General features: G+C 35.8%; 1 protein-coding gene across 2 annotated transcripts in view; it reads left to right on the top strand.

Annotated features, from left to right (window-relative positions):
- The window catches only part of scat (VPS54 subunit of GARP complex scat), a 393,993-nt gene that overhangs the window by 268,159 nt on the left and 111,990 nt on the right, over positions 1-13,844 (top strand). For both annotated transcript variants that reach the window (XR_016548906.1, XM_090398663.1), the window contains exon 17: positions 13,692-13,774. Coding sequence is in view for 1 of the 2 variants with exons in the window: in XM_090398663.1 (XP_090254789.1) it covers positions 13,692-13,774 (83 nt within the window). In the remaining variant the exon portion in view is untranslated. The remainder of the gene's footprint in view (positions 1-13,691; positions 13,775-13,844) is intronic.

Below are 13,844 nucleotides of genomic sequence, written 5' to 3' on the forward strand. Positions count from 1 at the left end.
TTGCATGGGAAAGAGATATAGCAGGCAGCCTCACTTAACTCATTTTTTTTGGATTTTGACAATTTGTTAGGAACCTATTGATCTAGGAGGGAGGGCTCTTTGGTGATGGGTAGCAGCCTTTGCCTACCCCAATCTGTTGGAGGATGTGGAACAGAAAGGGATGCTGGACTTTGTCAATCCACTGAGTGAATTATCATTTGATGTTTTTCATATTCATCAAACAGAGTAGATCATGTAACAGGAACATCTTAAATTCTACCTCTTGACCTATAAGTCTATCCATCTGCTTTTGATTATGTATCCCATTCCTGCTTTGAGCCTATTGTTGATAATGTGAAAAAAAAAAAAAATTGTAGTCAGTATTAAATAGAGAAATAGGCCTCAAGTTGTTAATTGAGGTATAATCTCTATTAAATTTTGGAATGAGGATCATATGGCTGACTACAAACTCACTTGGTATGTGATCTTTACAGAGAAATGAATTAGACTACAATTACAATGTGAAGAATAAAATTATAGACCACATATTAAACTTCTTTTTAGAGAACCATCTGACTCTGGAGATTTTCTGGCCTGGCATCTTTACAGGCTGTAATAACTTCAGCTGCTGTAATGGGTCTGTGAAGTCTTCTTGGACAGGAACAGGAAAGGAATTAATGTTCTAGTAATCATAAATTTAAAATGTTGCTATTGTCTTCAAACAGATATTTGTAGTGTTTCTGAAAGGAGCTGAAAATGTCTTTTCTGGCTACACAGATTTGGATGAAAGTGCCTTCTTCACAGAATTTGTACTAGCTAAAGAATGCAGCTGAAGGGATATCATATACTATTTTCAAATTCTTTTCTTCTACTTGTTACCAGTTTTTGATGACTTCTAACAATGACTTCTAAGGCCGGAACTAGGCATAAATCCTTAATACGCATAATGATGATGTTACCAGTTTTTTCTTTGTTGATGTTTCTGACGTCACTATATTTTATAATGTTGTTAGTTTGCTGTGAACCATCTTCTCTCTTTATATAGATCTTTTTAATTTATTTGTTTCTTCTGATTTTGAGGGAAGCACGCTCCTTCCCTCATTCAGTCATGTTCTATTTTACTTTACTGTTTCTTCAAATTTTGTCCACCTGTCAAGGTAACATTATTCTATTGAAACAGGGGATATGGAGTTGGTTGAAAAGCTCTATAGGAAATCTAGCAGATAACTCCAAGAGCTGGAAGTGAATTTCTGTTTGTTTTATGCAGTGAAATTTAAGGGGGACTGGATTGTGTTTGATAACTGATAGCTACTTTGTCATTATGGAAATAGATTGGGCCTGTGGTCCCTATCCCTTTATTGGATATGCAGACAATGTTGAATTAAGGATGACTATTGAGCATCTAGTTTGCTCATTATGAATTTATGGCAGTAAGTGTTTTTAACTACCTATTTGGTGTGGTTTTATGGATGTTTGTCATGAGATATGTTTATTGTAGTCTACAGGCTAGATTGCAGACCCCAAGGGACTTGAGATATTGAGCCTTTGGCTTGCCTCTGTTGAGCTTCTGCCAGTGAGTTTAAAAAACTTACTGCCCATTATGGTTTTAGGATGTTTGGCAGGATTGTGCTCACTGTAGTCCACTGTTTAACAGATTAATGAATCAGGGTGAATGGCAGCATTTGCAAAAGAGTTTTTCATCGCATAGGAAAGTTTTGATCATAGAGATACTAGTTTTTCAGTGAATCTGTACATTTCTTATGAACCTTGATGCAATGAATACTGTTTGTAAACATTTGGTTTGGATTATCTATCTTTTGTTAATATTGAATTTGCCACATGACTCTGACCAGGTGAATTGTATGTTAGAACTGGCCTTATCAGCATCTTGTATAGGAGTAGTTCAAGTTTTGTGCTTAGTTTACTTTGCTGGTTGAGCTAATGGATATAGCTGTCCTATTGCTCTGTTTGCTTTTGGGCAAATATGATTGACATGAGTCATAAAGTGAAGTCCTTTATCTAGTTGTATTCCTAAGTATTTGACTACTGGTTGCTGTGGAATGTGGTGCCAAATATTACCATCTCACCTTCCAGGGATACTGGAAGGTGAGATGGTAACTCTTCTTATAAATAGCACTGCAGTGCTCTTCTCTGTGTTGACATCAGTTAGCATTTTTTGAACAGTTTTTCTAGTTCTGAGATTCTATTTTTCAGCTTTTCAGTTGCTAATCTAGATTAGAGGGAGCATACCATTATTATAGTATCATGTACACATAGGGACATTATGGTGGCATTTGTGGGATGTCAGACACATTATGTCACTATAACAGAATGCCTTGATGACATCTGCTGTGGTTTTGTGTTGAGACGGTGTGATTCCCTGCAGTTTGACTCAAAATTTGCAATCACCGAGGTAAGATTTGGTACATTTGACTAGTCCTAGTGAGAATTTGACTTCCAGGAGTTTGAAAAGAAGCCCATCATGCCATATTTTGTTGAATGCTTTGACAACATCTACACTTGTCCCTGTGTGCTGGCTTCAGTTGTATCCTATGCTGATGTTTTTCTATGACTCTGAGGTCTTGTTTGGCAGAGTGGTTCTCCAAAATTACTCATCAGGGATGAGATTTAGTTCTTTAATGACTTTTTATAGTCTTGTTAATATAACCTTCACAGCTGTTTTTTCTAGGCAGGAGAGCAGGCTGACTGTGCAGTAGTTTGGGGGAAGTTGTGCTTGAAAGGAGTGATATCTTAGGATTGCATTAATAATAACAACAATGATGTGCATTATGGCTTTATGCAGCAGGTGTTCGATGATTTTTGTTAGAAATCACACCTGGACCTAGTGCTTTCCTGTTCTTAAGTTTGGTGATGATTTTGTGTACCTAAGCAGGAGATTGGTTGGATGAGGTTTGATAGTCTGTGCATTTTAGCATACATTGTACCCAGGTATGTACTGTTTATTGGTGAAGTCTAGATATGTGTGGGTGTAGTTCAGACCACACTGTTTCTCTAGGCTGTCAGCAAAAGCTTGATGCTTGTCTGCGTCATTGAAAAAAACCAGAGTACATTTGCTGTAGATTGGTGGGTAGGGTTTACCGTGTGTGGAGCTTCAGTCATTTTCCAGAGCATCTGGTCCTCTGTGTTTAAGGAACTAAAGTTTTGTCTCCTATTGTTGATTTCTATAATTTTTAAGCACATACTGAACTTTTTTGTAGCTCTGTTAAGTGCTTTTCAGTGTTTTCACGGATAAGATTTTTAATCTCTTCTGCAAGTCAGTCAGAGCTTGTGTATGAGAGATCTGCAGTCACAACTGTTAATTAATGCAGTTGTTATCTGCTTTATCAAGCTTGAAATTGAGTCATCAATTTTTTATTTTAGTTGATAGCTGGAACTGGGCAAACAGATTTGTGTAGAGCAGTGTCATTAGTTTTGTCCAGTTAGCAATCAGGAGCCGATCTGAGATTTCATGTTGGAATAAAGTTGGGTTGTGGTCAGAGCCGAGGTTGTCTCTTGCACTTATTTAGTACTGGTACATGACATTTTGTAGTATTGCTATATAAAGAACATTAGAAAGTCCTGCCACAGGTTCTAGAATACAATGCTTATGGCAGCAAAGTCATTGAGAGCTCTACAATTTTGGTTTGTAGTTATGCTATATATTTGTTGAGACCTGTTCATGTGAGTGGAGATCATGGGGATTTGGGTTTAGTTTGAGCATTGTCAAAACATACTTTTAATTGGGCATATCCTGCTTTTCCACCTCTGGATTCAATTCATATTTTCTACACATGTTTATAAGCATTATTACAAGGGTGGTCTGAAAAGTTCTCAGCCTAACAATGGAAAAAACGAATTTATAATTTCAAAATTATTTTTATTTTTCAACATAATCTCCCTTAAGACTAATACATTTATTTCAGCGATGGTCCAGCACCATTATCCTGTCCCTGTAGTGGTTCTCAGTAAGATCTGCAAAATACCCCTCTACAGCTGCAATCACCTCTAGATTCAAAGAAAAACTCTGACCAGTGAGGAACAGTTTTAGTTTTGGGAAGAGATAGAAGTCAGAGGGAGACAAATCTGGGGAATAGGATGGGTGTTCCAACAATTCATAGTGCAGATCCCTTAATTTTCCCATTGCCAAAACACCTTTGTGGGCAGGTGCATTGTCCTGATGAAAGATGATTTTTTCTGCAAACTGGATCTTTTCTCACAAATTTTTTGTCTAGCCTGGTTAAAAGATTGGAATAATATTCCCCGGTTATTGTTTTAACCTTTTCAAGATAATTAATAAACAAAATGCCTTTAGCATCCCAAAATACCGATACCATGACCTTTCCTGCTGACGGAACCAACTTTGTCTTCCTTGGCGCTGAACAACTGGCTTCTCTCCACTGTTTTGACTGCTGTTTGGATTCTGGTGTGTAATGGTGAATCCAAATCTCATCCATAGTAATAAATTGACACACAAAATCAGTTTTATTCTTGTTAAAACGCTCCAAGCACTGTTCAGAGATTTTCATGTGAGTGCATTTTTGATCTGCTGTGAGCAAGCATGGAACCTATCTTGCACAAAGCTTTTTCATTTGCAATGCAAATGAAATTCTTCATGCAAAATATATCCTACACGTTCTTTTGAAATGCCTATAGTCTCAGCAGTTTCATGCACTTTGACTCGCCGGTCATCCAATACCATATCATGAACTTGATCAATGATTTCTGGTGTTGTTACACTTTTTGGACGTCCTTCACATGGATCATGTTTAAGGCTGGTACGGCCACGTTTAAACTCGGCAGCCCATTTCTTAATTGTCGAAAAATAAAGAAAAGAGTGCCTATAAACTTTTTTGAACTTAGAATGAATTTCTTTTGATGTTAAATTTTCTTTTACAAAGAATTTCATAACCGCATGATACTCAATTTTATCCATTTTAAGGGATACAGACAACACTTTGGCTTGCGACAGCTGTATAAAACAAACTACTTGATAAAATAACTTGCAATTTCACATGGATGCTTATGGCAGATGTACCAACTTAGAAAAAAAAATTTTTGCCCATAGTGTTGCCATCTATGACAGAGGCTGAGAACTTTTCAGACCACGCTAGTATGCATCCATGGTATTTCCAGTCTGTTGTCAAGATTTGCCCTTCTGAACTCTTTGGATATCAGAAAGATCCAAGGAGTGGAGTAGGAATTACAATCCCTTCTCCAGCTCTTTTAAGTCTTTCCGAGTTCCATTAAGACAGAAGCAAGTATCAAAGATTTTATATCTGCAGAAGTGTGTCTTTTGGAGAAACAATTCCCCTGTATAGTGACAATTTTTGTCACTATATAGGGGAACAGTAACTCCTCTATCCCTGATTGTCAGTGTGTTGGTCAACAACCACATAATCTGATGTGCTATTTTGGTTACTTTTGCAATATGCCCTTTAAACTTCAGCTTTCTAAGCACAATCACAATCAAGTCCCTGGCCTCATCAGTTTCCGGTTCAGTTCCATCGGTATAGTATGCAGTTTGATGTGATCTTTCTTTCCCAAAGTGCATCACCTTACACTTGACCACATTATACTGGCTTCCATTTATTTGCTGATGTTGCTAGTCTATTCGAGTCTTGATATTTGCATTGCCACTTTAGCATCATCAGCAAACAATTGAATATTTTCTGTCAGATCATTTCCTATATCAGTGATGTAGAAATGAAACAACAGAGGACCAATTACTGAGTCCTGTGGTACATCACAGATTACATGCCTTCTCCAGGACTTACCTCCTCCATAAATCACTCCTTTGACATCTTTGACATCTGTCGATCAGCCACCATGTAATCCAAATCACCAGATTCATATTCATCCTTATTTGCTCCAGCAAGAGAGTTCTATGTGGAATCCTGTGAAATACCAGTGCAAAGTTGAGCAGTACATTGAGTAGCCATTTCCCTTATCAGTTCCATTGTTGCTTGATTATAAAAAATAAGCAAATTATTAAGGCAAGACCTACAGATTGCACAAGACCATGTTGTCCCTTGTGGAGTAAGGATATATTCCTATTCACCCAGTCTTTAATTCTGTTTTTCACTGATTTCTCCAATACCTTAACCACCACACCTAAGATGCTGATTGGTCTGTAATTTGCTACTTCTGACTTGGAGCTTCCTTATACAGTGGAACTATTTTTACTCTCTTTCCACTCTATGTACTCAATTGGCACTTTCCCAGTATTGAAGCTTAAATTAAACAGCTTGGTCAGAGAAGCTGATAATTCCATTGGACATTCTTGTAATATACAGGCTGATATGCCATCTAATCTCATGGATGTGTTTGCGTCGAAGTTCTGCAATATTTTAAGTGCCTCCATTTTTTTTCAAGCTCTATTCTGCCATCACCCAGTCACATCAGGCATTGCAACATGGCCTAGATATTATCCCCCACCCTTGCAGAATGCTCCCTCTGTTAATTCAACTATTTGGTTTACTTCTGTTACCTCCCCACCATCAACACTTTTTAAAGTCATCCTTCCATTATCGTTCCTAGTTTTACATGCCACTTAGTAAAAGACCTCTTTAGGATTCTTTTGGCCTCATCAGTTGGTTCTCTCTTTCATAATTAGCTTTGGTCTTCCTTACCATACAGGTCACTCTTATTGCCTGTGTCTTGAGTATGAGCATGCTGATCACCTTTTTCTTTATGTTCTCTGCAGAGTGTCTCCCCCCCCCCCCTTCCAACTCCTGCTTAATTATACTATTGATCCATCTAACTCCTATTTGATTTATCCTTCTGACTCTAGGTATAGATTGTGATACTGCTTTCTTCAAACACTCCTTGACTACCTTGTACAGACCACCATCTCTTTCTCTCTTTGTCCTTCAAATTCTTATGCCATAACACTAGTGAAATCTGTTCTTCAGCTGTCATAATCACCTGCTTTATAATTTTACATATATCCCTTTTTAACAGAATATTCTGTTAAAAAGTCTCCCAGGTCAAGATTATATAGTTACTTTCCCCAAGCAGACAGTGTAGCCTAGATTGGTTACTTTAAGCTTTCTGATACTATTATCAGAATTGAGCACTCTCAAACTCATGTCGCCTACATTACATGCTAGCTAAGGTGGTTATCTGTGTAAATTCCATTTCCCTCATTTGCTGAAACCATCCCCCCCCCCAAAGTTCAAATATCCCATATTATATACTTGACCTGCATTCATCATACTAATTTGCAAATGCATGTCATCTACATTCTCCTTTATATCCCCTGGATTATAAGCAACCAATTACATATCTTGTCCTGTTGGCCTTAATCTCACACCAGATAGCCTCAAATGAACTGCCCTCTGAATCCTAATGTATTTCTACTCTGAGAGGAATTCATCTATTCTTAAAAATTCCTCTATTCTTAGAGTAGACAAAGTGAAAAATGGCTTCAATTCACCTGTTATCATTAACAAAGGAATTAAAGAATTGAATAACGATGTACTTTAGCACTGGAAAAACCTGAGTTCAAATGCTTATTAGTATGCAAAGAACAATCATAAAGCTTCCAACTGAAGATGACTTATTAAGTGAAATGGAAGTAAGCATATTAAGAAAATGATACTAGAGTGGAGTTTTATATTTGAAAATTTAATTGTATAAAATTTTTGCTGAAGCATGAAAGGCATTTTCAATTTAAAATCAAACAAGAAACATACCTGAAGTATCAACATTGCAAACCTCACAGTCATGCTTGAATAATATAGAATATAATGGGCTGGATTCAAGGCTACATTGTGATTGGTTGGTGAATTTAGCACTCCCTTAAATTTGGTATTTTTTATTGTTTTATTGTGTTTTCCCCTTAGTTTTAATGTTTTATAGTATATTAATGTTCATTTTTGGGTTTTTAATATATTTAGTGTTTTATAATATATTCTTGTTAAGATATTTTAATATTAAATATAGTTTACAATGGTGCCATAAACACGCAAGAAACATAATGCTAAGAAGAGCAGCGAAGTCGAGAATAAGAAGGCTTTCCCTGCTAAGGAGGATATTGAAGAGGTTATTGAAAATGAATTAACTTCCAAAATAGCGAAGTTAAAGCAGGCTATTAGAGAGATGACGTGAGAATTATTATTATCCCAAGAATTATTATTATCCCAGTTGTTGTTTCTCATTTTCTGCTTAATTTTCTTATTCTCCCTATGTTCATTCAATCTACTTGACTTTCTATAATTCTGTAGAACGGAATCTCATAGAGAAGTCAGTGATGGAGTCACTGACTTCTCTATGAGATTCCGTTCTACAGAATTATAGAAAGTCAAGTAGATTGAATGAACATAGGGAGAATAAGAAAATTAAGCAGAAAATGAGAAACAACAACGTACAGAAGCATGTAGGTTGGTAAGTAACAAAAATCAGGTAATAACATTGACTGTAAAATGAAGGATATTATTTGCTATGGTGACTATCATAAAACATTCTATTGATGAGTGGGCCTTGAAGTTTTCCTGGAGATCTTAAGAAAAGAAAAGAAAGCAAGATCACAATTATAGTTTGTACTAACAACTTAACTAGCAATAAGTTCAGTATGAGAGAGGATATGAAAGGGTTGTTGGAAGAAGCAGGAGTGCAGAGTGAGAAAGTGAAAATCGTAAATATGTTACCTTGATATGATAAAAATGAACTAAGACGAAGAAGGGCCATGATGGTAAACGATTTGATGTATAGGCAATGTAGAAGATTCGATGCGAGTTTGAAGGAAGATTGGATTTGTATGAGCGGGACAGCCTACACTTGAATGTGTTTGGTATCAGTAGTCTTGAAAAACTAATAATTAGTATGAGACCTAACACAGAGAGTCAAGTAAACTAAATTATATTGGGAGGAATGGTTAGAATGTATGTATAAGAGCAACAATGTTTATGTATAAGAGCGACAATGTTATGTAACTGTGCTAATGGTGAAAATGGGCATTACCATGGAAATAATTATGATTAGAGAACAATTTTGATTTTGTGTTTATCTGGTTTGGACCCATCAAGCATATGCAGAGATATTTGCATATATATATGTATGTAATGTATGTATGTATGAATGTAATGTAATGTAGAAAAGAACTGAGATGTGTAAGTTGTCCAACTGTGTCATACTGACTACAGACCAGAGTATACAGAAGAGCATGTAGGTAGCTTATTATGTCTGTACACAAATGTTTGGAGTATCAGAAACAATGGGATAGAGTTTGTTGCTTTGGTCAGTATGTTGGAATCTCATATTGTGAGCATTAGTAAGATCTGGTTATCAGAATTAGACATACTAACTGGTATTGAGTGTGAAGGGTACACTATTTTTAGGAAGGATAGACAGGAGAGGAGGGGTGTGTGCTGCTAATATTAGAATATATAATATTAGATGACTTCAATCCAGTTAGTGTTGAGACCTATAATTGTAATATAATACTAGTAACAGTTTTTCAAGTGGCAGTGAGTTTGAAGCCATGTATTGTGAGATGGAATCTAACAAGATCAAATGCATAGTGGGTGTTGTTACAGACCTCATGGATCAGTTGCTAGTGATGAAGAAATGCATCACGAAATCGAGACGATGGGCATAAAAAGAGAAATCATAATGGGGGACTTTAATTATCCAAACATTGATTGAGTAATACTAAAATATCATGAGAAGAATGAAACTGAATTTATTCGTTGTTGCGAGACAACTTCCACAAGCAGCATGTGACAGAAGGAACTCGAGGTCAGAGACTGTTAGATTTTATTATAATGTTACAGGGTGTTTCAGTTAAAAGACCTAATTATTCTGCCTCTTGCTGGTGACAGTGATCATGATGTAATGACTTGGGAAGTGGCTAAGTTTATGAATGCTCTATTCAGAAAAGGTTTATATGCTGAGTGCTGTGAAGCAGGAAATTATTCTGGATTCATTGCGATGTTATTGGTTGCTGTATGGGAAGAATATTGACAATGCATGGGAAGCATTTAAAAAAATACTTAAATGATGCAATAGCTGAATGTATCCAAAAGAGTTTGAAGAATAAATGGGGTAGGAGTCAAATGGATGTGTAATCATATCAAACAAGAGATTTGTAAGAAAAGGATGATATGGAAGGAATACCGCCTGCATAAGAATGATGTTCATTCTGATAATTATAAGCAGCAGGCCAGAAGAGTTGCAACTGTTGTACAAAAAAGTAAGTCTGAATATGAAAAGCAACTGGCTCTGCAAACTAAAGACAACTCCAAAGAATTCTATCCATATGCTGCAAGTAAAAGAAAGAATGAATAATAAAGAATAACTCTTCTGAATGCAGATGGTGTGAGGATGACTGATGCAGAAGAGGTTGTTCAACTAATGAGTTCCCATGTTGCTAAATAATGTATGCAACATTGAGTTCACTTCTACCTCTTCACTGGATGAAGAGACTTAGGTGTACAAGGAGGCGGTATTAGAGATGTTGCACACAAACTGAATAAGAATTCAGTAATAGGGATTGATATCAGCACGGATGCTAAAAGAGTGTTAAGCTGAACTGGCTAGTCCTTTGACCAGGCTATATAATTTGAGTCTCAGAACAGGAAAGATTTCTCAGGAATGGAAAGAATGCATGGTAATCCCATTGCGCAAAGGTGGTGCAAAGTCTGATGTGTCCAACTTAACAACCAATCAGTGTCTCAGGAGTGGTGGTGAAAATTTTGGAAAAGTTGGTTAGGACTCACATTCAGAAATGGTTGACAGAGAATCTCTACTTTGCAATGAACAGCATGCACTTACTAAGGGAAGGTCATGTTTTAGCAACTTGCTCACATTCTATAATAATGTTACCAGTGAGCTAGACCAGGGGCAAGAATACACCATGATACTTTTGGATTTTGCTAAGGCTTTTGACAGAATACAGCAATGAAGACTGTTGCATAAATTGGAGAATATAGGATTGGATTATAAGATATTAACTTGGATAAGAGGATGGCTGACAGAGATATCAAAAAGTAGTATATGGGGATGTTAGTCTGCAAGATTTAAGGTAATCAGTGGTACCACAAGAATCAGTCCTTGGTCCACTATTATTCAAACTGTACAATGACATTAGGAAGGATTTGACTGGTGACATACTGCTGTTTGCTGATGATGCAAACATAGGTAGAATAATCAGTAATGCGACTGATATGTACTTGCAGAATTATTTGAATAGGCTGGAATTGTGGGCATGGAAAAATGGATGTCAGTTCAATGTCAAGTCATGCACTTTGGTGTGATGTGATATCTAATGTTGTATTATATTGGTGGGATTATGCTAGAAGAAACCGATTAGGCTAGGGATATTGGAGTGTTAATAGATAGATAGTTAAAGTTCAGGGCCATGTAGCAAATGTTGCAAATACAACTCAAAAGATAATTTCAATGCTCACACGAACTTTGACATATATAGATAATAGTGTTATTTTGCCTGTTTATAAGGCCTTAATAAGACTTAACTTAGACTATTGTGCACATGTCTGGTCCCCTTGTTTCCATTGTGATTGTGATACAGTGGTGAGAGTGTTAAAAATGATATCAGGATTGTGGAATACTGATTATGAAAGCGGATTGAGAATTTGTAGACTGCAAACAGGAGAAATAGGGGTGATGTGATTGAGACTTAGAAACCTCTGAAAGAGTCGTACAGAATTTCGGTTGATGGAATTTTTCATTTTATGGAGGGTTGGAAAAGGACAAGAGGGCACCTTTGGAAGCTGAGGATGAATGAATGTTGCCAAGAAGGGGATGAGATCTAGGTTTTTCTCTCATAGAGTGGTATATGTTTTTTGGGGATTGCCTTGGATGTTGTGTATGCAAACAGTGATAATGAATTTAAGAAGTATGATAGTTGTTGTGCATAATATGTGGCCTCTTTAATTCCCTGACTCCCTGGAAGTTTCTGTTAATAATAATCAAAACTGTGCTAAAATCCTAACAGTTCTTACATGCAGACACAGCTAAAAAATTGATCTTAGATGAGATATGTTAAGAAGAATGCTGTTTCTTTAGTACATGAGATCTACGTAGATAAGGACTGTAATAATCTTTATATATAGCTGTATAGCTGTTCCATCAGAAAATGATATTTTCTAAAGCTTAGTCTTGTTTCAAAGAATCCTACTTTTGAAGGATGCAGATTGTTTGACAGGTCCAGATTGTTGTTCTGGCTTATGGAATTTAATGTAGTTTAAGTGTTCATCTTTGTGATCACTTACAGATTATGTGTTTGGTTGAAGTTTGATAGATTAAAGATGCAGCAAGTTTAATAAACTCCTTTTGATACTCCAAAAGGAAAAATTTGTTTTGGATCCTAGAATGAATTTTGCTGATATGATGATTATTTGGATCTACTCTGTGCTCTTGAATATGATAGACAAAGTTATTTGGATTCTTTCTTTTAAGGTTACACAGTGATCAGCATTCATATTTATAAATTTAGGGACACAAAAACACATGTGTTGAACAGATTATTATAAGCAGCCAATTACATATCCTGTTGGCCTTAATCTCACACCAGATAGCCTCAAATGAACTGCCCTCTGAATCCTAATATGATGATTATTTGGATCTACTCTGCGCCCTTGAATAAGTTATTTGGATTCTTTCTTTTAAGGTTACACAGTGATCAGCATTCATATTTATAAATTTAGGGACACAAAAACACATGTGTTGAACAGATTATTATAAGCAACCAATTACATATCTTGTCCTGTTGGCCTTAATCTCACACCAGATAGCCTCAAATGAACTGCCCTCTGAATCCTAATGTATTTCTACTCTGAGAGGAATTCATCTATTCTTAAAAATTCCTCTATTCTTAGAGTAGACAAAGTGAAAAATTACTAATAAAATAAAACTTTACGTTTCGACCCCTGTATTGAGGTCATCATCTTTCGATGATGACCTCGATGAACCTCATTTTTAATATGATATTGCCATTGATGCTATCTGTTCACTACCTTAATCTTTCTCAGAATTCTGATATCTGTGTTAATTTATTTTCATAGTATTGATGACAACACAGAACGATAAGGAAATAATTACTATTTATTAACTTATTTGCTGAAGTTTTGCTGCTATTATATCCAGCATCTGAGTACAAAAGCAGTTTGTTATAGTATGCAAAACAAAAACAACAACAATCTAGTATAATAATGGGATTAGTTTAAACAATTGTAATGGACAACACAAAGACTGAGGTTCTAATTAGGTACCATCTATGTTGGGGGTGGGGTATTAATTAGATCTTAAAATGACTGTCTTCCAATTGATCCTGTGTGAATGGGTATCTAAAGCATGGTCTGCTAGTACATTAATGCTGTGGATTGGATAATCAAAACCTTATTCTAGGAATCAGACATAAAACTTTTAAAACTAATTCCTGTTAAAATTTCTAACATACAATACCATAATTAGGCAAACCAAAATTTGTCTAGTGTATAAATGCTAAAACAGCTCTATGTTCAGTTATTGTGATATTGGATAGAGTCACTATACAGTAAAGCTATTGAAAAATCCATTTTTTTAAAAATTTTATGTAATTATTTTCTTGATTGTTTTTTTTTTAATATAAGCATTGATGTGTTTAATGCACAAATGCATTCTGCAGATAAATGTAACTTAATATTTCACATGCTAATATGATAGCCATTGATATTAACTAATTTTAGCATTCACTTTGTTTTGTTTAATAGACTTATTTTGGAGAGTGAGCAATGGAAGCAAGCTGATGTGCCAGTAGAATTTCAGAAGCTGGTTGACCATATACTTAAAGAAGGTACATGATTAAAAAATTTTGCTGATTTTAAGTAGGTTCCCTTCTCAGTGGCTAATATTATCTTCTTTAC

The sequence above is a fragment of the Typopeltis vanoorti genome, chromosome 10 (genome assembly GCF_054136105.1).
Source record: "Typopeltis vanoorti isolate ZY-2024b chromosome 10, IOZ_Tvanoo_1.0, whole genome shotgun sequence".
Classification (NCBI taxonomy): Eukaryota; Metazoa; Arthropoda; class Arachnida; order Uropygi; family Thelyphonidae; genus Typopeltis; species Typopeltis vanoorti.